The following is a 20,875-nucleotide window of genomic DNA, read 5'->3' as shown; positions in this document are numbered from 1 at the left end:
CATCAAGCCTGCTCCACCATTCAATAGAATCATGATTAATCCTCAAGCACAGTGTCATATTCCCATTGCCTTTCCACACTCCTTGATGTCTTTAATATCTAGATATTTATCTTTCTTGAATATATCCAGTGACTTGGCCTTCTGAGGTAGAGAGCTCCACAGGATCTGTACCCTTTGACTGAATAAATGCTTTGACATCTCAGTCCAAAGCAGTCTACCCCATGTGGTTAGTACTGCTGCCTTACAGCACCAGAGACTGGGGTTTAATTCCAACCTCAGGTGACTATCTGTGTGGAGTGTGCACATTATCCCTGTGTCTGCGTGGGTTTCTGCTGGGTGCTCCAGTTTCCTGCACAGTCCAAAGATGTGCAGGTAGGTTGAATTGGCCATGCTAAATGGTCCATTGTTTTCAGGTTAGATGGATTAGCCATGGGAAATGCAGGTTTGCAGGGATAGGGTAGGGGGTGGGTCTGGGTGGGATGCTGTTTGGAGGGTCGATGTGGAATCAATGGGCGAATGACCTGCTTCCACAATGTAGGTATTCTATGGTTCTATATCCTGAGACTGCGTCCCCTAGTTCTTGACTTCCCAACCAGGGGAAACATCCTTCCTTCATCTAAACTGTACAATTGAGTTTGAATTTTATACATTTCAATCAGATCTCCTCTCACTCTTCCAAACTCGAGTGAATACTGGCCCGGTCAAACCAACCTCTCCTCCTAGGACAGTCCTGCCATCCTGCCGGTGAACCTTCGCTGCACTCCATCTATGGAAAGTATATCCTTTCTCATGTAGAGAGACCAAAGATACACACAATACTCCAGGCATAGTCTCATCAAGGCCCAATATAACTGTGGTAAGCTATCCCTTCTTCTGAACTCCAATCCTCTTACAACAAAGGGCAACATACCATTTGCCTTCCTAATTGCTTGCTGCACCTGCCTGTCTACTTTCATTGACTGGTGTACAAGGATGCTCAGATCACTTTGTACATCCACACTTCCCAGTATTTCAGTGTCTTAGATAATAGGACTCAGTACCAATGATGGCAAACAAGCTAAGCTTGAGGAGGATGTGTAATATTAGACCATGTCATGTGAAAAAAGGAGAAAAGCTCACTTGGTCTAGTTTCAATCCATTACCCAGTTCTACTGCAGCCCCAGTCCCAACACTAACCTTAACCAAATGTGATGGGTACATTTGTCTAGTACTTTAGCCAATCATTTCATATCTGTATGTTTTAGATAATGAGGCTTCTGCCAATTAAAATACTTTCATCTCCTTTACTCTAAAAATACCCTTCATAATGTTGATTACCCTAATTTAGTTCTCCTTAACCCTCTGTACTCCAAAAAGACCAATTCTTGCTTCTTGAGACCCTGAAGATAACTGACATTCATTAGGGCCCCCTATCATATTGCTCAGAAAGTCTGAGATGTAATGGTTACATACACTTGTACGAGTGATGAAACTTTGTGATATTATTTGAAAACTCAGGTTCTAAAGTGGACTGAAGCAAGTATAGTAGATAACAAAGTGTGGAGCTGGATGAACACAGCAGGCCAAGCAGCATCTCAGGAGCACAAAACCTGACGTTTCGGGCCTAGACCTTTCGTCAGAGAGCCTGTGCTTTTTGTGCTCCTGAGATGCTGCTTGCCCTGCTGTGTTCATCCAGCTCCACACTTTGTTATCTTGGATTCTCCAGCATCTGCTGTTCCCATTATCCCTGAAGGAAGTATAGTTTTAGATTTGAGTTGCATTTCTATATTGTAGGGGACTATAAGAATGGTTTCAGGTTCTGTTTTTCATCTTAGTGACTGGAGTCTGTTTATTTGTATTTAATTGAAGTCTTTAAAAAGCCTTTGAGGTGAATAGTTTAGTACTTTTGGAAACAAGGGTAGAAGAGGAAAAAAAGGACTCTGATCATGACAAGGTGTTATATGACACAAGGCGAATGAGCCAGAAACAAATTTCCTTTGCAGCAGAAAAAACCATCTGAAGGGTAATGAGTCTGATGGTTTCTTTCATAGACAGACGCAGGTCATTCAGACAGGAAGGCTTCCAAGAGCAGCTGTGCTGATTAGCAGTCTCCAGAATGGTCAGGGCAGAAGGAAATAACTCTGAAATGGCTTCAAAGTTAATAAGAAAAAAGCTCCAGAAACAGAGCTTAGAAGTGCCAAGAGAAAAGACTGATGAATGTACACATTTTATGAACAGGAATAGCTTCTCCCTAGCTACTCTATCCAACTCACTCATGATGTTCAAAACCTCTATCAAATCTCCTCTCAGTCTTCTTCCCTCCAAGGAGAACATTCCCAACTTCTCTGATCTATCCTTATAATTGATGCTTCTCATTCCTGGAACATTCTTGTAAATCGCACTGTGCACACTCCAATGCGTTCACATTTTCCTCTAATGCGGGGCTCACACTGAACACCACACTCCAGCTGAGGTCTAACAAGTGTCTTATACAGCTCAGATATTGGCCCAAGCCTGGACATTGTCCAGATCTTATTACATTTGAACATGAACTGCTTCAGTATCTGAGGAGTTGTGAATGGTGCTGAATATTGTGCAATCATCAGCGAATATCCCCGCTTTGGACCTTATGATGGAGGGAAGGTCTTTGATTGCAGTGTTATAATCTTCATCCTAAATTTCCATTTCGGTGTCAAAATTCTCTATTTCTGTCTGTGATCCCCTCTGCTTTTCTGCAGTTGTTTCCTCATTTAAACTCACCCAAACCATTGGTCAGCTACTCTGGTAGAACATTGCAAGATTTTATGTCAGATTCCGCTTTAAAATCACTCTCATTTTATGCCTTGTGGAGTTTCCTTAAGTTATAGGTGCTATTTAAATAAAGGTTGCTCTTGCTGATACTTCAATTGTTTAAATTATTGGGTAATCCAGATTTGAAATGGAAAGCTCGGGATTATGTGTGTGTAATGGTTAGTGCCCAGCTTGTGATAAGGGAGACTGGGATTCAAGTCACTGTGGCAAGGCCATGATTTTAACTGTGGCCCAGTGGCTGGCACAATCCAGTCTGAATCAGGAGATTGTGGGTTCAAGTCGCACTCTTGGTGTCAGTGCCCAATTTATAATAATTACAGGAATTAATAGCTTCATGCACGCTGAAGTAAAGTGTTGATCTCTCCTATTGTCTCAAACCACTTGAAAAATTGCACTTTATACAAAGGCCCATTCCATAATCTTGTTTACAGACTGGTGAGCAGATTGATTACTCATTATCTATGATCTCTTCTCAAGGTCAATGTGAATAAAGGAGAGTGAGAGAGGCGTCAATTGGGGGGAACTCTCTGCTGGTTAGAATCATACCTGGTGCAAAAGAAGATGGTTGTGGTTGTTAAAGGTCAGCCATCATAGCTCCAGGGGAGATGTCAATATATTTGAGAGAATGCGGGAGTGATTTACAGGAATAGTTTCAGGTCTAGCAAGTGTCTTAAACAACAACGATACCTTACCATAATGACTCCTTCTTTGGCACAGTGCCAATATGTTGTTGATAACATTCCTCAGAAACTTAAAGGCACTCTATAAATATAAAGTTGGTAAGTTGGTATCAGACTGAATTGGCTAAAAGTTAGATTGACAATTCTAAATTTAACTCCTCTGTGAGATCAATTTTCTTCCAGTTCTTGCTATCGAGCTCCTTGCAGCATGTCAGGGCCTCGAGTTTCTGCGCCCACTGCACACAACGGAGCCATTGGAGAGGGTCTACAAGCTGGTTCGCTTAGCGGTGAAGTAAGTTACTAGTTCAACTTAAACATTGAGGAATCAAGAATCAGTACTGTTTGTGTGTCCAAAAATGAAGCAATTCTGCCATTAATGGTCCCTGATCTGCTGCTCAAGTAGACTTCCAGAATGAAAGTGGCAAATAGAAAAGAGAATGAGCTAACATATGAAACATGTGGACCCCGAAGTGTTTACAACCTGTGTTCACAATAGAAATGGATAACCAGATCAATACACTTCAATTCAGAAATTCACCAAAAATCCTTAGACAGCGCCTTCCAAAACTGCAACCACTTTCAGCAAGCACAAGGGCATCAGACATATGGGAACATGACTGCCGCCAAGTTTCCCTCCAAGTCACTCACCATCCTGATTTGGAAATAGATGGCCATTCGTTCACTGTAGCTGGGTCAAAATCCTGGAATTCGCTCCCTAATAGTGTTGAGGGTCACTCCACAGCAGGAGAACTGCAGCGGTTCAGGAAGGCAACTCATCACCACCTTCTCAAGGGCAACTAGGGATGGGCAAGAAATGCTGGCCAGCCAGCAACACCTGCATCCCACAAATGAATAGAAAAAAAAGTGTCCAGTCCAAAGAATGATGCTATGTGGCTTAGTGAGGACATGTGGAATATGTGCCTCAAATTTCCTCCAATTAAACAGAGGGAAGATTGCAACCATTGTTTTCAGTCCCCATTCAATTCCCTAGCCTCAAACACCAAGCCTTCTCCTGGGCTACAGAATGAGTTGAAGCCAATCTGTTCACAACCACAATTGGAGCATTGACCCACTGAGGCTTTCTCTAAGACCGCTGTGACATTGCCTGACTGCACCCTAGGACTCAGCTGATTCGCTGCCGAAAACCACTTCTATGTACTCTCTGAGAGTGATTATCCAAGCATGTTCCTGACTAGTCTCCCACATTCTATCCTGCACAAACTTCTAAGTGTTCCATGTGTTGTTTTGAGCCAACAATAGGAAATGATTCTTTGGATCAAACATGTTCAGCTCAAATTTTGTTGATCTCACACCCATGAAGCTGTCTGACCTTAACCAGGCAGGTACCAGAGACCCAGACTGACATAACCAGCCACCATTCAACAATGCTGTTCAGACCCTCAGACGTAATTGAAAACAACCCAGATCCTATATTAGACTCTGAAATTTAAATCTTCCTTGTTGTCTTTCTGCTTCTGTTTTGCAGGCCTTTAGTTAAGGATCGATTTATGGCCCCTGATTTTAAAATTGCTCACAAGCTGCTGATTGAGGAAAAGGTGAGTTATTTTTCCTTCTTATTTGCTTCATCAGGTCTGGGCCAGTGGCATTAGTTGCCCGTTCCTAATTGTCCTTGGACTGAGTGGCTTTCTAGAGCATTTCAGAGGGCAGTCAAGGATCAACCACATTGCTGTGGGTTTGGAGTCACATGTAGGCCAGACAAGGTAAGGACAGAAGATTTCCTTCCTTAAAAGGGCATCAGTAAACTTTCAATCAGGAAGGGAGTCGAGGGTTATGGAGAAAAGGCAGGAAAGTTGAGTTAAGGATGATCAGATCAGCCACAATCCCATTGAATGGCAGAGCAAACTCAATGGGCTGAATGGCCTACTCCAGTTCTGCCCCGTTCTGAAGAAGGGTCAGGGAGCTCAAAATGTTAACTCCTTTTTTCTCTCCACACATGCTGTCAGATCTGCTGAGTTTCTCTAGCGATTACTGTTTTTGCAACTAATAAAACATTTGTTTGCTTTTTCAATTCAAATGTGGTGCTAGAGAGAAATGAAAGATTCAGCCCAAGCCCTAATCACTGAGGAACGGGTTTGAGCCCCAGGCCTGAGCTGTTAGGTTTAACTCATACTGACCTTTGTTTGCTTCTGAACTCTGGGTTGGCCCAGTGGAATTCACATGAATGTGGTATGTTGGGAGTGGCTTGTATGGCTTTCAGACTGGGATAGGGTTTGGGGAAGGCAGGGAGGAGGAGGTGAAGTGTGGCTATCTGAACAGCTTGGGCTCACACACTCATTAACATACACTCCGTCTCTCACATTCATTTGCACACCCTCTGACATTGTCTCTCTTACACAATTTCTCTCTTGCACACACTTTCTCACACTCACACATATTCTCTCAGACACTTTCTCTCACACATGGTCTCTGATACACACCCTCTCACTAATTCACTCACTCTCACTATCACACACTCACTCTTCCCCTCACTCATAGTCACATGTGCTCTCGGACACATGCATATGCCTGTTTATTCTCTCCCATTCATATACGTATGCAGACCCACACATGCACACACTCACATACGCATGCACTCACATATGTATGAACACACAAACACACACACATACACATGCATGCACATACGCATGCGCATACTCAATCACACGTGCACAAATACATGCGCGTGCACACAGATTATCCGGTCATTTTCTCATTGATCTTGTTGAATTTATAGTGTGTGAAAATTAGCTGCTATGATTCCTACAATACAACAGTGTTGAAGCCAATCCATTAACACTAATGAACTTTAGGATCTGATGATGATGTGAAAGGTGCTTTTGAAATACTGTCCTTTGCTGATAAACACAATGAATCTAGCTTCCTGTATGTCTGAGCTTGTCTGAATTTCTGTGTGTGTGTGTTTCAATGTGTCTTTCCATGTTTGTTTCAGTGTGTGTTATTCCATATGTGTTTGTGTTTGTTTCAATGTGTGTATGTTTCAGTGTAAGTCCAAAGATGTGCAGACTAGTTGGATCGGCCATGCTAAATTGCCCATAGTGTTCAGGGGTGTGTGGGTTATAGGGGGATGGGTCTGGGTGGGATGCTTCGAGGCGCGGTGTGGACTTGTTGGGCCGAAGGGCCTGTTTCCACACTCTAGGGAATCTAATCTAATCTAAGTGTATTTCAGGGCACACATTATTGTTTTTTGTTTCTATTTTCACTGCCCAATAGTCTGCTATTAACGCCCTGATTGTGAATTTTGCTGTTTTTTTTAAGTATGAATGTAAGGTTTATCTAGAATAAACAAAAGGAATTAAACCCCCCCCCCACTTAAATCTGCTTTCCACTGTAGCTGTGGATCCTGGAGTTGGGATTTGCACTGTGGTCAGGAGTTTACAATTTACATTGAAAGAATGGATAGGTCAGTGAGCAAAGTAAAACTCAACAACTGACTATGACAGTTGGGTGATTTCTGGCTGGACAGTTTGGTGGTTGTGTTACATTATTTCTTAGATATACAGCAATGTCCCAGTAAATTGCTGAGGGATTGGGTTCAGCTCCAACCCAGAAGCAGGAAGCTTGTGCAGTGATTCTTAACAAGTTTGTGAATGTTGCTCTAACTGTTATATCCATAATGGTTTCTGTTGACAGGTTTGGAAAACAGTACAACACTACATTGAACACAGTGATTCACCTCAAACTGCAGAGTAGATCGAGTACAGAGTCCATCTGTTCCATCGATAGGTGTGAGCCCCTATGATAAATACAACATGATCAGAAAAATTAACAAACAGTGACGGAGGTTTGCAGCATCTAAAAAGCACAAGTGAAGGGAAGCTGGACAGCTCGTTTAGTCTGAAACAGTGGAGACTGTTAGTCTCCCTTCTCAGCAACAGCATGGTGATTCCTGAGATTTTGCTTCTGATTCCAGACTTTGTTCCAGGTATTAATGTTGTTAAAAATTCACTCGCATTGAACATAGAACATAGAACAATACAACACAGGAACAGGCCCTTTGGCCCAAAATGTCTATTCTGACCATATGCTGTTCAAAACTAATCCCATCTGCCTGCTGTCTCTTTTCTCCCCCAAGGAACTTTTGTTCACTTGAAGATCCAAAGGGAGAATATTTGGAACCAGGTAACTGACTAAGCATCTTGTCCATCACTAGACCTCCGTGAATTTGGTGGTGGGCCACTTGCTTGACATGTTGCAGTCTGTGTGTGGTCTTGGTCTGCCCACTCATTCCTGATTGTCTCTCTTCCCTGTTTGCACAGGCAGACCCCAGGTTACAAACAACTCTCTGTTTTTGAGTAGGATGATAGATCAGTTTCTATGCAAGTCAAAACACAATACAGCACGATATAAAACAGCAGGTCACTAGTACAAACAACTGTTCACATGTCAAATCCTTAAAATTAATATACGATCTCGTTCATAGGGACAAGTGTACAAACATTCATAAACTGGCGACCCCTTGTACTGATGTTCACTTTTCTTTAATTGCAGGTTAAATTAAATCACAATTCAGATTTACCTTGCTTCTATCCACTTGAATATCTCATATTTCCAGAAGGCCAGACTCTGTCACTAATCTTTCAACAATGAAGACCCTTGAGATTCTAACCTTTCCTCTTCACTGTGACATCTGACACTGGGGCTATCTCAGCCATATTCTGCAACAGTCTTTCCCTTTGTCTCCCCTGTGTCTCCTGATACTCCTGTTGGCACTCTACAACATCAGTCTTACATTTATTAATCTGTCATTACTAAGACCTATTCCCACCTCCCTAACACTGTCAGACTCCGTGTCTGTCTCAGCCCATCTATCAAAACCCTTATTCAGCTTTTCTTACCTCTAGTCTTGACCTTTCCAACACTCCCTGGTCATACTTCCATCTCTCAGTCTCTATAAATTTCAACACATCCAAAACACTGCTGCCCATTTCCTAACGAATCCCTTCCCTTGTAGACATATATTGACTGAGATATCTGCACTTTTCCAATTTGCTCATCCCTGATTTTCATTGCTTCACCATTATTTGCCGTACCTTCAGCTGCCGGTACCCTAAGTTCCAGATTCTCTTTTCCCAATCTCTTCATCTCTCTATCCCTATCCCTTTTAAAAATTCTTAAAATCTACCTCTTTGACCACAATTTTGATTTGATTTATTACTGTCACATGTATCTAGGTACAGTGAAAAGTTTTGTTTTGTGTCAAGTACAGGTAGATAATTACTATACAAAGTGTGTGAGGGTAGTTGAATTGAATGAAAAATACAATCTTACAGCTGCAGCGAAGGTGCACAAAGGACGAGATCAACATTAAATTTAAAGTTTGAGAAGTGTACTCAGAAGTCTAATAATAGTGGGGAAGAAGCTATTCTTGAATCTATTGATATGTGTTTTAGCTTTTGTATCTTCTGCCGGATGGATGAGGTTGGAAGACAGTATAACCAGGGTGGGAGGGGTCTTTGATTATGTGTGTTGTCTTCCCAAGGCAGCGAGAAGTATAGATGGAGTCAATAGCTGGAAGGCTAGCTTGTGTAATGCACTGGGCTATGTTTGCAACTCTGCAAATCTATCCTAATGTCTCCATTTGTTTAATAATCATTCCTGCAAACTGGCGTGAGTTGTTTACTGTGTGGAGGTACTTTATATGGATAAAATGTAGGGCTCTGTCACCAGTTTCTAATAACCTAACCCAGTGCCTGCCCCCAGACCAACATTTGAGGCTGGAGCTTTCTTACTTTGAAACACTTTTTTTCCAAATCTCTCACTGAACTGACTTACTCAAAACCTTCAATAGTCAAAGCAGCCTTTCATGTTCAACTTCCCGAACAACTTTCTGGAAATCTAGAAACAATGCAATGTGGCACTCTAAATGTTTGCGCAGCATGCAAATGTGGGAATGTTGGTCAGATTTTTTATTGTTCACGCAGACACATTGTCAGTAAGCCTTGCTCAATTTTTCAATTTTTTTTTGATTGCAGCATATGCCATTTTTCTTTCTTTGTCTCTATAAGGTGTTGACAAAATTGCCTACAACATTCTTTTTGTGTGTCAATATTGGAGTGACAGGTATATAAATAAAAAAATAAAATGTTGTCCATTTGTGCCCATAACTCAATCAGCCAGCACGATTTAATTAACATGTCAATATTAATATAGACTTCTTCAATCAATCTGTCTGACTTCATTGATTTTTAAATAACATTTTGTTTTGGGAGTGGGATAAAATGTACAAGAGCCTACAGTTTTGCTGATGGCATGCCCTCCTGCTCTCTCCATTGAACCAAGGTTGATGCCCTGGCTTGTTGGTAATGGTTGAGTGGGAGATTTGCCGGGCCATGAGAGTGCAGATTCTGCTGGAGTGTTATTCTGCTGCTGTAAATGGCCGATAGCACCGCATGGATTCCCAAGCTTGAGCCACTAGATCTGTTCATAGTCTGTCCCTTTTAACATGGTAATAGTACCACTCAATATGATGGGAAGTATTCTCAATGTGAAGGCTTAATCTCCACAAGAACTGTGCAGTAGTCCCTCTTACCAATAGTGTCATGGAGGGATGCATCTGCAGTCAGCAGATTGGTGATGATGAAGTCAAATATATTTTTCCCTCTTGTTGATTCCCTCTCCATTCACCACAGACCTAGTCCAGCAGCTATGTCTTTTAGGACCCCACCAGCTCGATCAGCAGTGCTGCTGCTGAGCCACTCTTGGTGGTGGACATTGAAATCCCACCTACAGTACATTCTGTGCCCTTGGAAGTAGCAGCCCGCAGGCTGCTAAAACATAAATAGATTGCTAACTTGGCCAAACAGCAAGGGATGCTGGATAGATTAGACAAGCAAGACTCTGAAATCATAAAACTCACACACTAGATACAGCAGCCAGGTGCTAATGACATTAGTATAATGTAAAAGGCAAGTTATCTTGGACGGACACCCCCAACAACTTATCCACCAAACAAAGGAAAACCCAGACAAGATGGGTACCAGGTCCTGCTACACAAAGAAACTAACAGTAGCAAGCCATCCAAATGACTGACAATATTTCAAACTATTATATGTGTCCTGAGACAAAAAAACTGCAAATGCTGGAATCCAAGCTAGACAAACAGGAGACTGGAAGAACACAGCAAACCAGGCAGCATCTGGAAGAAAGGAGCGGTCAACATTTCAGGTATTAATCTTCTTCAGGACCGGCTTTGGGGGTAGGAGGAGCTGCAGATGAACGTGGTGGTTGGAGGTGGGGGTAGAGGTGGAATTGGAATGGTGGTGATAGGTGAACATTGGTAGTAGGTACAACCTGGTTGGCCAACAGAAGGGACGAGTCTGGTTGGTGGCTGGAGGGGATGGTCAGAAGGTGGAATGGAAGGGAGGAGGTGAGGCTGAAAAGGGATCTGAGGGATGGGTGGGAAGGTTATTTGAAATTAGAGAATTCAATGTTGAGTCTTCTGAACTGTTGGATGCCCAGGTGGAAGATAAGGTGTTATTTTTCAAGTTTGCATTCTGAGTCACTACAACACTGGAGGATGCCAAGGACATTAATGCTGGAGGAGGAGTGGGGCGGAGACCTGACATGGGGAGGTGACTGAGGTTTTGGCGTAGATTTCCAGCGTGGGTTGTGGGTGTTGAGTTTGGTTAGCTCGCTGAGCTGGTTTATTGCTCCGCAGATGTTTCATTACTGTGCTGGGGAACATCATCAGTGCAGCCTTCAATGAAGCTTCAGGTTTTGACGAAGCATTATGGGCCAGGCAAAGATGCTTGGCAAAATGGTCACCTAGTCTACGTTTGGTCTCACCGATGTAGAGAAGACCACATCGGGAGCACCAGATGCAGTAGGTTGGAGGAGGTACAGGTAAAGCTCTGTCTCACTTGGAAGGACAGTTTAGGCCCTGAATGGTGGTGAGGGAGGTGGTGTAAGGGCAAGTGATGCATTTTTTAGGTTATGGGGAAGGTACTGGGTGGGTTGAACTGGTTGGTGTGGAGTTGGGCACAAACTCTTCCAGCTCCACCTCCTCCCTTCCATTCCACCTTCTGACCCTCCCTTCCTGACACCACAACATAATCCCACATCCAGTCCCGAAGAAGGGTAATACCTGAAACATTGGCTGCTTCTTTCCTCCAGATGCTGCCTGGCTTGCTGTGTTCTTCCAACCTCCTGTTTGTCTATAGTATATGTGTCTCCCTGAATGGCCAACTATAGGAAATTCCAGAAAACCATCCAAAAAGGTACAAAGTGATAATGGGAACAGCAGATGCTGGAGAATCCAAGATAATAAAATGTGAGGCTGGATGAACACAGCAGGCCCAGCAGCATCTCAGGAGCACAAAAGCTGACGTTTCGGGCCTAGGCCATTCATCAAAAAGGTACAAAAACAGGATTCACCTGCACACAAATCTCTTGAACTGCTGAGGAGACCAGCATAGCTAAAGGCAGAGAGAAAACAGCTTCAAAGTTCCACAGAGGAGAGAGCACAGCTGCGCAAATTTACAAGAGACTTGGGAAGTATTGTAAACTTAAGGGGCTGAATAGGATTAGAAATAGTGTGAAGTTGGGTGAACACAGCAAGTGCTACACCCGCCCCTATACCTCTCCCCTCACCCTCATCCCATGCCCTAAGAAGACTTTCCACATCAAACTGATGTTCATCTGCACATCTGTTAATGTGATATACTGTATCCCCTGTTCCCGTTGTGGCTTCCTCTACATCGGGGAAACCAAACGAAAATTTTGCTGTGTTCATCCAGCTTCACACCATGTTATCTCAGATACTCCAGCATCGGCAGTTCCTACTATCTCTGTAAGGATTAGAGATAGTATTGTTTTGGAGTAAAAGTTGCTGTAACTTGTTTCATAATAAAATTGGGACTGTTTTGCATTGGTACCAGCTTGTGTTTATAGTGAGTTGACTACTACTGTATTGTGGGATATCTGGGCAAATTCATTCATAAGATTCTGGTTCGAGTTGTCTAACATGTCAAAGGAGGAATAGACAACAGGTCTTCTGTGTTTCATTTAAGTGTTGTTCAACATGGAGCTATATAGATTCAGCAGCAAGGGAGGAATCAGCAGAATTGTCCATGCTTAACCTAGTGCCATTGGTGTTCGGGGTATCTAGAGGACTTCCAGCACAGCTGAACGCTACAGCACTACGTTCACAAGACAATGATGTCTGGGACATTGTCATACCTTACAGACAATGTCAGGCTGTTACGGCAATTCTCCCAATTTTGGGACTACACCCAGATGTAGATAAGGAGGGCTTGGCAGGATCAACACATTTACCATTGTGCCAAGAGATAATGGGAACTGCAGATGCTGGAGAATCCGAGACAACAAAGTGTGGGGCTGGATGAACACAGCAGGCCAAGCAGCATCTTAGGAGCACAAAAGCTGACGTTTCCTAAGGGTCTAGGCCCGAAACGTCAGCTTTTGTGCCGTTTTGTTCCCATTGTGCCAAGCTTGGCTGGCTCTGAGCGAAGGGCTGGATCTTTTATGCTTGAAGGAGGGAGGGGAGAGGAGCTGACTCTGGAGGAGGGATCGGAAGAAAGGTGGGACTGGAGCCTGGATGGCACTGTGTGCGCGTGTGAAGAGAGGGGCTAGCCCGGGCGGTGAGGGGAGCGGGGGCGGGTCTGGCGGTGTCCGGCTTGGAGGGGAGGGGCGGGTCCTGGTTTGTAGGGGCGGGGCTTGGCAGATGCTTGCCCAATGGAGGCAGGGGTGTGGGGGCGTGGCCTGTCCGGGGCGGGCCAACGGGGTGGGGCTGGGTCCTAGAGGGCGTAGCCCGTCTGGGGCGTGCCAATTGGGGCGGGACTGGGACCTTAGGGGGCGTGTCGGGTCTGGGGCGTGCCAATTGGGGCGGGACCGATGTGGTGGGGGCGCGGCCCGTCTGGGGCTTGCCCAATGGGGGGCGGGGAGTGGTCTCCAAGGGGATCTCACACATGGTCCGGGGGGGGGGTTAGTGCTGGTCCCGTCCCGAGGGCGGAGGTCGTGCAGAATGGCCCGGTTCACGGTACATGTCCGGGGTGAGTGGCTGACCGTGCCCTGTAAGGACACCTCGGTCAATGTGGCGTGGCTGGCCGCAGAGGCGATCCGCCGCTATGTGAAGAACAAGCCGGACAGCGGCGGCATAAAGGCCGGCTCCAGCCCCCGGTTTGTGGTCCGCCGTTGTCAGGGACTTGGCTCGTTAGACCTGGACGATGTAGTTCACGATGTGCTGGAGGATAACGAGTTTATCGAGATCGGTAAGAAAACGGGCAGAGCTGGGTTAGAGCTTCACTGCCCGGAACCCATCAACTCAGTAATTAATCAACTCACTGATAATTCAATTAGTTCTAATTGACAAATCAACTTTGTATTACAATCAGTTCAGTAATTAATTAAATCACTAATTAATGAACCCACTTGATAATTGATTCACTTGCTTAAATAAACCAACTCACCAATGGATGAGTTCTGAGGAACGGTCACCGGACCCGCAACATTAACTCTGAATGTTTTTCTTCACAGATGCTGCCGGACCTGCTGAGCTTTTCCAGCGACTTCTGTTTTTGTTCCTGACGCAACAGCACCCGCGGTTCTTTTGGGATTTTTTTTGTTACCAAAGACTCAACAAGTCAGCTCATTAATTCAATTAAACGTTCATCAATTCATTGTTGCACTGAGTGATGAAGGAACTAATCTCAGTTTCTCTCTCTCTCTCTCTCTCTCTCTCTCTCTCTCTCTCTCACACACACACATCCAGTGCTTGAAGAAGATGTGATGTCTCCAGAGTTTATCCCTTCTCAGCCTGAGAGGATTCACCAGTATCCTTACATTGAAAACAAAGAGATGCATTTATATAGTGCCTTTTGGAAGCTCAGGACACCCTCCCAGAAGGTGCCCTCTTACTGCCACCAAGAGAGCAGATGGGGTGGGTGGGCAGTAAAGGGTGATTTTAGTGTCTGCAACTCCTCAGAGCTGGTCCCACTGCTAACTTGGTGGAAACGTGACCTGCATTTTCCATAAATGTTTCCAGTGCTTTAGCTGGAAGAATGGAAGATTTCAACAGGGTTTGAAATGCCTTAACCAGTCACTTGCCCAGATACAGCAAGTACCAGGAGCCAACTGAAGTAAACATGTTTTGCTCTTGCTCATGCTCATCACAGCTTTAACTTCATTGCCACTTCTCAGTCCCTTTCAGCACTTAGGAAATATGTTTTAACTTTCATACAAACTCTGAGAATGCTGGAGAAACTCAACAGGGCTGGCTATGCCTTTGCAGAGATATAGAATCTGTTGTGACTTCAGCATCGGCACAGATGAGTTTCTCCAGCATTAGCTGTGTTTGTTTCAGATTTCCAACATCTGCAGTAGTTTATTATCTTTATTCTAACCAGTTTTCAATTTGCATTTTGTATTATAGAAACAGCAACTTGTATTTATGTGGTATGTAACAAGGCTAGGTGTTTCTTAGGGGAGCATTATAAAGGAAAAATGCATCATTGAATTGCGTGCAGTATTAGGGTTGACCAAACCCTGGTCATATGGGGTTTAATGAGCATTTTAAAACAGGAAAGAGAGGTGTTTTGGGGGAAATTTCAGAACTTTGAACCTAGGCACCTGAAGATATGACTACTGATGGTAGAGTGCTGACAATCAGGGATGCTCAAGGCGCTAGATTCAGAGCGGTGCAAATATCTTTTGAGGGTTTTAAAGCTGGAGGAATTTACAGACTGGTAGGAAGAGAGCCAGAAGTTGAGACAGTGTAGACCAGCATTTGGGGAAAGGGAGTGAAGAATGAGTTGATGTGATTAATGAGAATGAATTGATCTTTGTATAATTTAGGAACAGGACAGCAGTTTGGATGTCCTTGGATTGACTGACATTAGAATGTGGAATCATGGCCAGGAATGCCTAAATAGTTCCAAATGGATCATTCAGTCAGTGACCAATAGTCTTGTCTCTGATCCACTCCTTGTTAAACTGTACCTCCATCTCCTTCTCACTATACTTCTCTACTCAAATGCTGTAACTCGTTTTGGGTGAAGCAGAGATGGTTCTTTCAATCTGCTCTGGTGTACTCTCTGCTGCCAGTGTGGTCTCTGCTACACTGGAAAGGGAGACTAAATATTAGTGACACCTCTGTTCTGCCCACAAGCTTGCTCCTGGCTTCCAGCAACCTGTTGTTTTCATAATAAACACATGAATAGGAACAGGAGTTGGCCATTCAGCCCATCAAACCTGATCTGTTGTTCAAAAAGATCATGCATGATCTCTGCATGTTTTTGTTTTTTGCCTGCTACCTTTTATATCCCTTAATGTTATTAGTCTTTGGAAACCTGTTGATTTGTGTCTAGAACCTCCTTAATGACTGAGTTACGACAGCTGTCCAAGGGAGAGGATTCCAGACCCACCACCCCTGGATTCTCCAATTCACTCTCTCACTGACCTTTCTGTCCTCAACATACTGTGCTGTTCCAGTCAGGGTCCCTCTCAGCTTAATGAGCAAAACCTCATCTCATTGCTAGGCTCATTACAGCTATCCAGAATCGATACTGAGCTCAGCCATTTCAGAATCTAAACTCTGTCCCATTTTGTTTCTTTTTCTTTTGATGTTTCACTTTTTGAGTTCTGCTTTCCCACAATAGCACGCTTGCTCCTGTCACATTCTTTTCTCACCTCTTTATTATTCAATTTTTCTCCCTGGAATATAATTTCCCCTGTAACCTAGTCCCTCCAATCACAGACCGTCGTTGTAATTATTCCACCCAGACCCCTTGCTCAGATGGCACTGAGAAGAGAGATGGTAAATACAGGACTGAGGGTGTTGTATCTGAATGCACATAGTATATAAAATAAGGTAAATGAGCTTGTGGCACAGATCAAAATTGACAAGTATGATGTGGTAGGCATCATGGAGATGTGGCTGCAAGCATATCAGGATTGAGAGCTAACCATCCAAGGATATACATCCTGTCAAAAAGACAGGCTGGTAGGCAGAGGGGGTGGGATGCCTTATTAGTAAGAAATGAAATTAAATCAAGAGGAAGAAACAATAACAGGGTCAGATGATATAGAATCTCTAGGTAGAGTTGAGGAACCACAAATGTAAAAGAAAAAAACGTAATTGGAGTTATATACACGCTTCCAATCAATAGTCAGGTTATGGGACACGATACTGCAACGATAGTAGATTCGCCAAATTTACGTACATTTTAAGTTGTCATTGGACAAGCATATGGACGTACGTGGAATAGTGTAGGTTAGATGGGCTTGAGATCGGTATGACGGGTCGGCACAACATTGAGGGCCGAAGGGCCTGTACTGTGCTGTAATGTTCTATACGCCAGGAGGGAACAGGCAATTCTGGATTTAGTGATGTGTAATGAAGCCGACTTGATGATAAGGGAGCTTAAGGTGGAGGAACCTCTAGGACGGTCACTATAACATGATAAAATATCCCTGCAATTTGAGAGAGAAAAGGTGGAATCAGATATAATGGTATTACAGTTGAATAGAGGCAACTACAGAGTCTTGAGCTGACCAGAATCCTCTGGGAGAGGAGCCTAATAGGAGAGACAGTGGAACAGCAACGGCAGGAGTTTCTGGCAGCAATCTGGAGACTCGGCAACGTTTTAGTCCCTAGCAGAAAGAAGTATATTAAACGGAAGATGAGGCAACCATGGCTGACAAGGGAACTCAGGGACAGCATAAAACCAAGAGAAAGCATACCTTGTGACAGAGGTTTGTGGGAAGCCAGAGGATTCAGAAGCCTACAAAGACCAATGGAGGACAATGACAAAAGAAATAAGGAGGGAGAATGTTTAAATATAAGAGTAAGCTAGCTAGTATTATAAAAGATTGCAAGAGTTTCTTTAGATATCTAAAGATGGGGGAAAAGTGGACTTTGGTCTGCTGGAAAATGACGGTGGAGAAGTAGTAATGGGAAAGAAGTGACAGAGGAACTGAACAAGTGCTTTGTGTCAGTCTTCATAGTGGAAGACACGAGTGACATCCCAAAAATTCAAGTGTTTGGGGCAGTAGAGTTGAGTATGGTGGCTCTCGCCAAGGAGTAGGTGCTAGAAAAACTGAAGGGTCGGAAGGTGGGTAAATCACCTCAACCAGATGGGCTACACCCCAGAGTTCTTAAGGAGATGGCTGAAGAGACAGTGGAGGTGTTAGTGGTGATCTTCCAGGAATAATGAGTCAGGGAGGGTGCCAGAGGACTAGAGAATCGCTAACGTAATGGAGTAAGACAAAAGACAGTAAATTACAGGCTGATTAGCCTGACCTTGGTCATGGGTAAGATTTTGGAGTTCATTGTGAAGGATGAGATTTCTGAATATTTAGAAGTGCATGCTAAAATAGGGCAAAGGTGAGATCATGTCTGACAAATCTGCTAGAATTCTTTGAGTAGATGATGAGCGGTTTAGACCAAGGGGAGCCAATGGATGTTATCTGCTTGGATTGACAAGATTCCCACGGGAGGCTGCCTGTGGTGTTAGAGGCAAGGTGCTAACATGGAAAGAAAATTGGCTGTCTGGGAGGAAGCAGAGAGTGAGGATAGCAGGGTCCTTCTCAGGCTGGTAGCCAGTCATTAGTGGTGTTCTACAAGGGTTAGTTTTGGGACTACAACTTTTCATTTTACACGTTAATGATGTAGATGAAGGAATTGAGAGCATTCTGGCTAAGTGTGCAAATGATACAAAGATAGGTTGCGGGACAGATAGTATTGAGGAGGCGGGGAGGCTGCAGAAGGATCTACAGATTAGGAGGGGGGCAAAAAAGTGGCAGATGGAATACAACATGGGAAATGGATGTGAGTTTGCTCGCTGAGCTGGAAGGTTAGTTTTCAGACGTTTCATCACCATTCTAGGTAACATCATCAGTGAGCCTCCAATGAAGCTTCGTCGGAGGCTCACTGATGTTACCTAGAATGGTGACAAAATGTCTAAAAGCTAACCTTCCAGCTCAGTGAGCAAACTCACATCCAGAACCTCAACCTGAGCTACAAATCTTCTCAAAACTTGCTAACATGGGAAATTGTGGGGCCATGCACTTTGGTAGGTAGAATAGAAACATAGACTATTTTCTAAATGGGGAGAAAATTCAGTAATGTGAAGTGCAAGGGGACTTGGGAGTCCTAGTCCAGGATTCTTTTAAGGTAAACTAGCAGGTTGAGTTGATAGTTAGGAAGACAAGTTCAACGTTAATATTCGTTTTTGAGAGGATGAGAATATAAAAGCAGGGATGGACTTCTGAGGCTTTGTAAAGCTCTGGTTAGACCACATTTAGAGTATTGTGTGCAGTTTTGGGCCCCATATCTCAGGAAGGATGTACTGTCCCAGGAGCAGGTCCAGAGGAGATCCTTGAGAACGAAAGGCCTAACATATGAGGAACGTTTGAGAACTCTGTCAATACTGGATGGAATTTAGAAGAATGAAGGGGGAATCTAATTGAAACTTTCAGAATACTGAGCAGCCTGGAGAGAGTGTACGTTAGGAAGATGGCAGGAAAGACTAGGACACAAGACTATGGCCACAGGATAAAGGGAAGACCCTTTAGAGCAGAGATAAGGAGAAACTTCTTTAGCCAGAGAGTGGTGAATCTATGGAATTCACTGCCACCAAAGGCTGTGGAGGCCAGGTCATTTGAGTATATTAAAGACTGAGATAGATTAGGTTCTTGATTATCAAGGGGATCAAAGGTAATGAGGAGAAAGTGGGAGAATGGTGTTGAGAACCTTATCAACCATGGTTGACTGGCAGATCAGACCTGAAGAGTTGAATGGCCTAATTTCTGCTCCTGTGTATATCGTCCAGTCTTGTAGTTGTGACCTCAAATCTCAAATGTTCACTTAGTTTCTCTCTCTTTCTCTTTCTTCATAGATGCTGGGTGGGTGCTCTAGGATGGGACAGTGCAGACTCAATGGGCCAAATGGCTCCCTTCCATGGCTCTAGTTTTGAGAGTTGCCTCTTTGAAAGGAAAGGAACGTTGGAAATGGAGTCCTTAACACAGGAAGAGGGATACCATGACAAGGAATAAAGGAAGGGACTTTGGCCTTTGGGAGGAATTAGGAAAACTGATGAAATCGGTCCCAAATTCTGTTTTTGAGATGTCATTAAAATATAGAAAAGGAAATAAAGGAACTTCTTGAAGAGATTTCAGTGAGTGGTGTCAAATGCATTTTGAAGGGATTGGGGAAGAATCAGAGTTTCTGGACTTTGGCGCGGAGAGAAGATGAGAGAGTAAAAGGGATTCGGGGATCGAGTCATAGACAGAAAAAATGTTATGACCAACCTAGGGTTCGGAGTCAGTGATGATTAACTAGGAGAGTGAGAAGGTGAGGGAGTTTCCTGGTGGACCAGAATATGTCGACAGTTTACATTTCAGACTGGATTATAGAGGGACAGAAACCAGGAGACATTCTGCTGGGCGTTGGAACTTGGAGTAGGTGAAGGGAGCCAGTGCTAGAGGTAAAGTGATCTAGGTAATGGATGATATGTGAGAAGTTAAACTGAGTTTAGGGTTGAATAAGGTTAGAATGGTTTCACACTGAGCAGGTGACAGTCAGTTTTACTGCAGTTGAATTGAAGAAGAGTCTTAACACATAAAACTCATGCTAATTAGGAACTCTTGCCTTGATAATAGAGTCAGGACATACAGTGCTCTTGTCAACAGATACAGTTCCTGCTTGGTCGGTTAACTTCTCTAAATCACTCTCCTTCAAACATTTCAAAAGTGCAATTTTCAAAATTCCAGCCTGCAAGGATTTAAGATGATTAGTGGAGACAATGATCTAGTCGCATTATTGCTAGTTTGTTAATCCGCAGACCAGGTAATGTTTTGGGGAGAGATAATGGGAACTGCAGATGCTGGAGAATCCAAGATAACAAAGTGAACTTTCCATATTAAGCAGATGTTCACCTGCACATCTGCCAATGTGGTATACTGTACCCAATGTACCCGGTGTGGCTTCCTCTACATTGGGGAAACCAAGCGGAGTCTTAGGGACCGCTTTACAGAACACATCCGCTCAGTTCACAGTAAACAACTGCACCTCACAGTCGCAAACCATTTTAACTCACCCTCCCATTCCTCAGACGACATGTCTATCATGGGCCTCCTGCAGTGCCACAATGATGCCGCCTAAAGGTTGCAGGAACAGCAACTCATATTCCGCTTGGAAACCCTGCAGCCCAGTGGTATCAATGTGGACTTCACAAGCTTCAAAATCTCCCCCTCCCCCACTGCATCCCAAAACCAGCCCAGCTCGTCCTCGCCTCCCTAACCTGTTCATCCTCTCGCCTGTTCCTTCCTCCCACCTCAAGCCGCACCTCCATTTCCTACCTACTAACCTCATCCTGCCTCCTTGACCTGCCCATCCTCCCTGGACTGACCTATCCCCTCCCCAC

General features: G+C 44.0%; 2 protein-coding genes across 12 annotated transcripts in view; both read left to right on the top strand.

The window, feature by feature from the left end:
- LOC125463255 (histidine ammonia-lyase-like) overlaps positions 1-9,654 on the top strand; it is a 30,898-nt gene extending 21,244 nt beyond the window's left edge. For 4 of the 8 annotated variants that reach the window (XM_048554289.2, XM_048554288.2, XM_048554291.2 and 1 more), the window contains 3 exons: positions 3,654-3,762; positions 4,957-5,026; positions 7,125-9,654. In XM_048554289.2, the coding sequence (XP_048410246.1) occupies positions 3,654-3,762; positions 4,957-5,026; positions 7,125-7,184 (239 nt within the window). In that variant the 3' untranslated portion in view covers positions 7,185-9,654. Of the gene's footprint in view, positions 1-659; positions 3,763-4,956; positions 5,027-5,060; positions 5,192-7,124 lie in introns of those variants that run through there. The other 4 variants (XM_048554293.2, XM_048554290.2, XR_007249795.2 and 1 more) reach the window with 3 other exon arrangements.
- A 3,765-nt stretch (positions 9,655-13,419) lies between these two features.
- hal (histidine ammonia-lyase) overlaps positions 13,420-20,875 on the top strand; it is a 47,332-nt gene continuing 39,876 nt past the window's right edge. For 2 of the 4 annotated variants that reach the window (XM_048553918.2, XM_048553919.2), the window contains exons 1-3: positions 13,420-13,723; positions 14,224-14,284; positions 14,563-14,590. In XM_048553918.2, coding sequence (XP_048409875.1) covers positions 13,477-13,723; positions 14,224-14,284; positions 14,563-14,590 — 336 coding nt within the window. In that variant the 5' untranslated portion in view covers positions 13,420-13,476. Of the gene's footprint in view, positions 13,724-13,988; positions 14,095-14,223; positions 14,285-14,562; positions 14,591-20,875 lie in introns of all 4 variants that reach the window. The other 2 variants (XM_059654742.1, XM_048553921.2) reach the window with 2 other exon arrangements.

This window comes from Stegostoma tigrinum, chromosome 25 (genome assembly GCF_030684315.1).
Source record: "Stegostoma tigrinum isolate sSteTig4 chromosome 25, sSteTig4.hap1, whole genome shotgun sequence".
Lineage (NCBI taxonomy): Eukaryota > Metazoa > Chordata > Chondrichthyes > Orectolobiformes > Stegostomatidae > Stegostoma > Stegostoma tigrinum.
The sequence above is the reverse complement of the archived record's forward strand: the minus strand, read 5'-3'. Positions and strand labels throughout refer to the sequence as shown.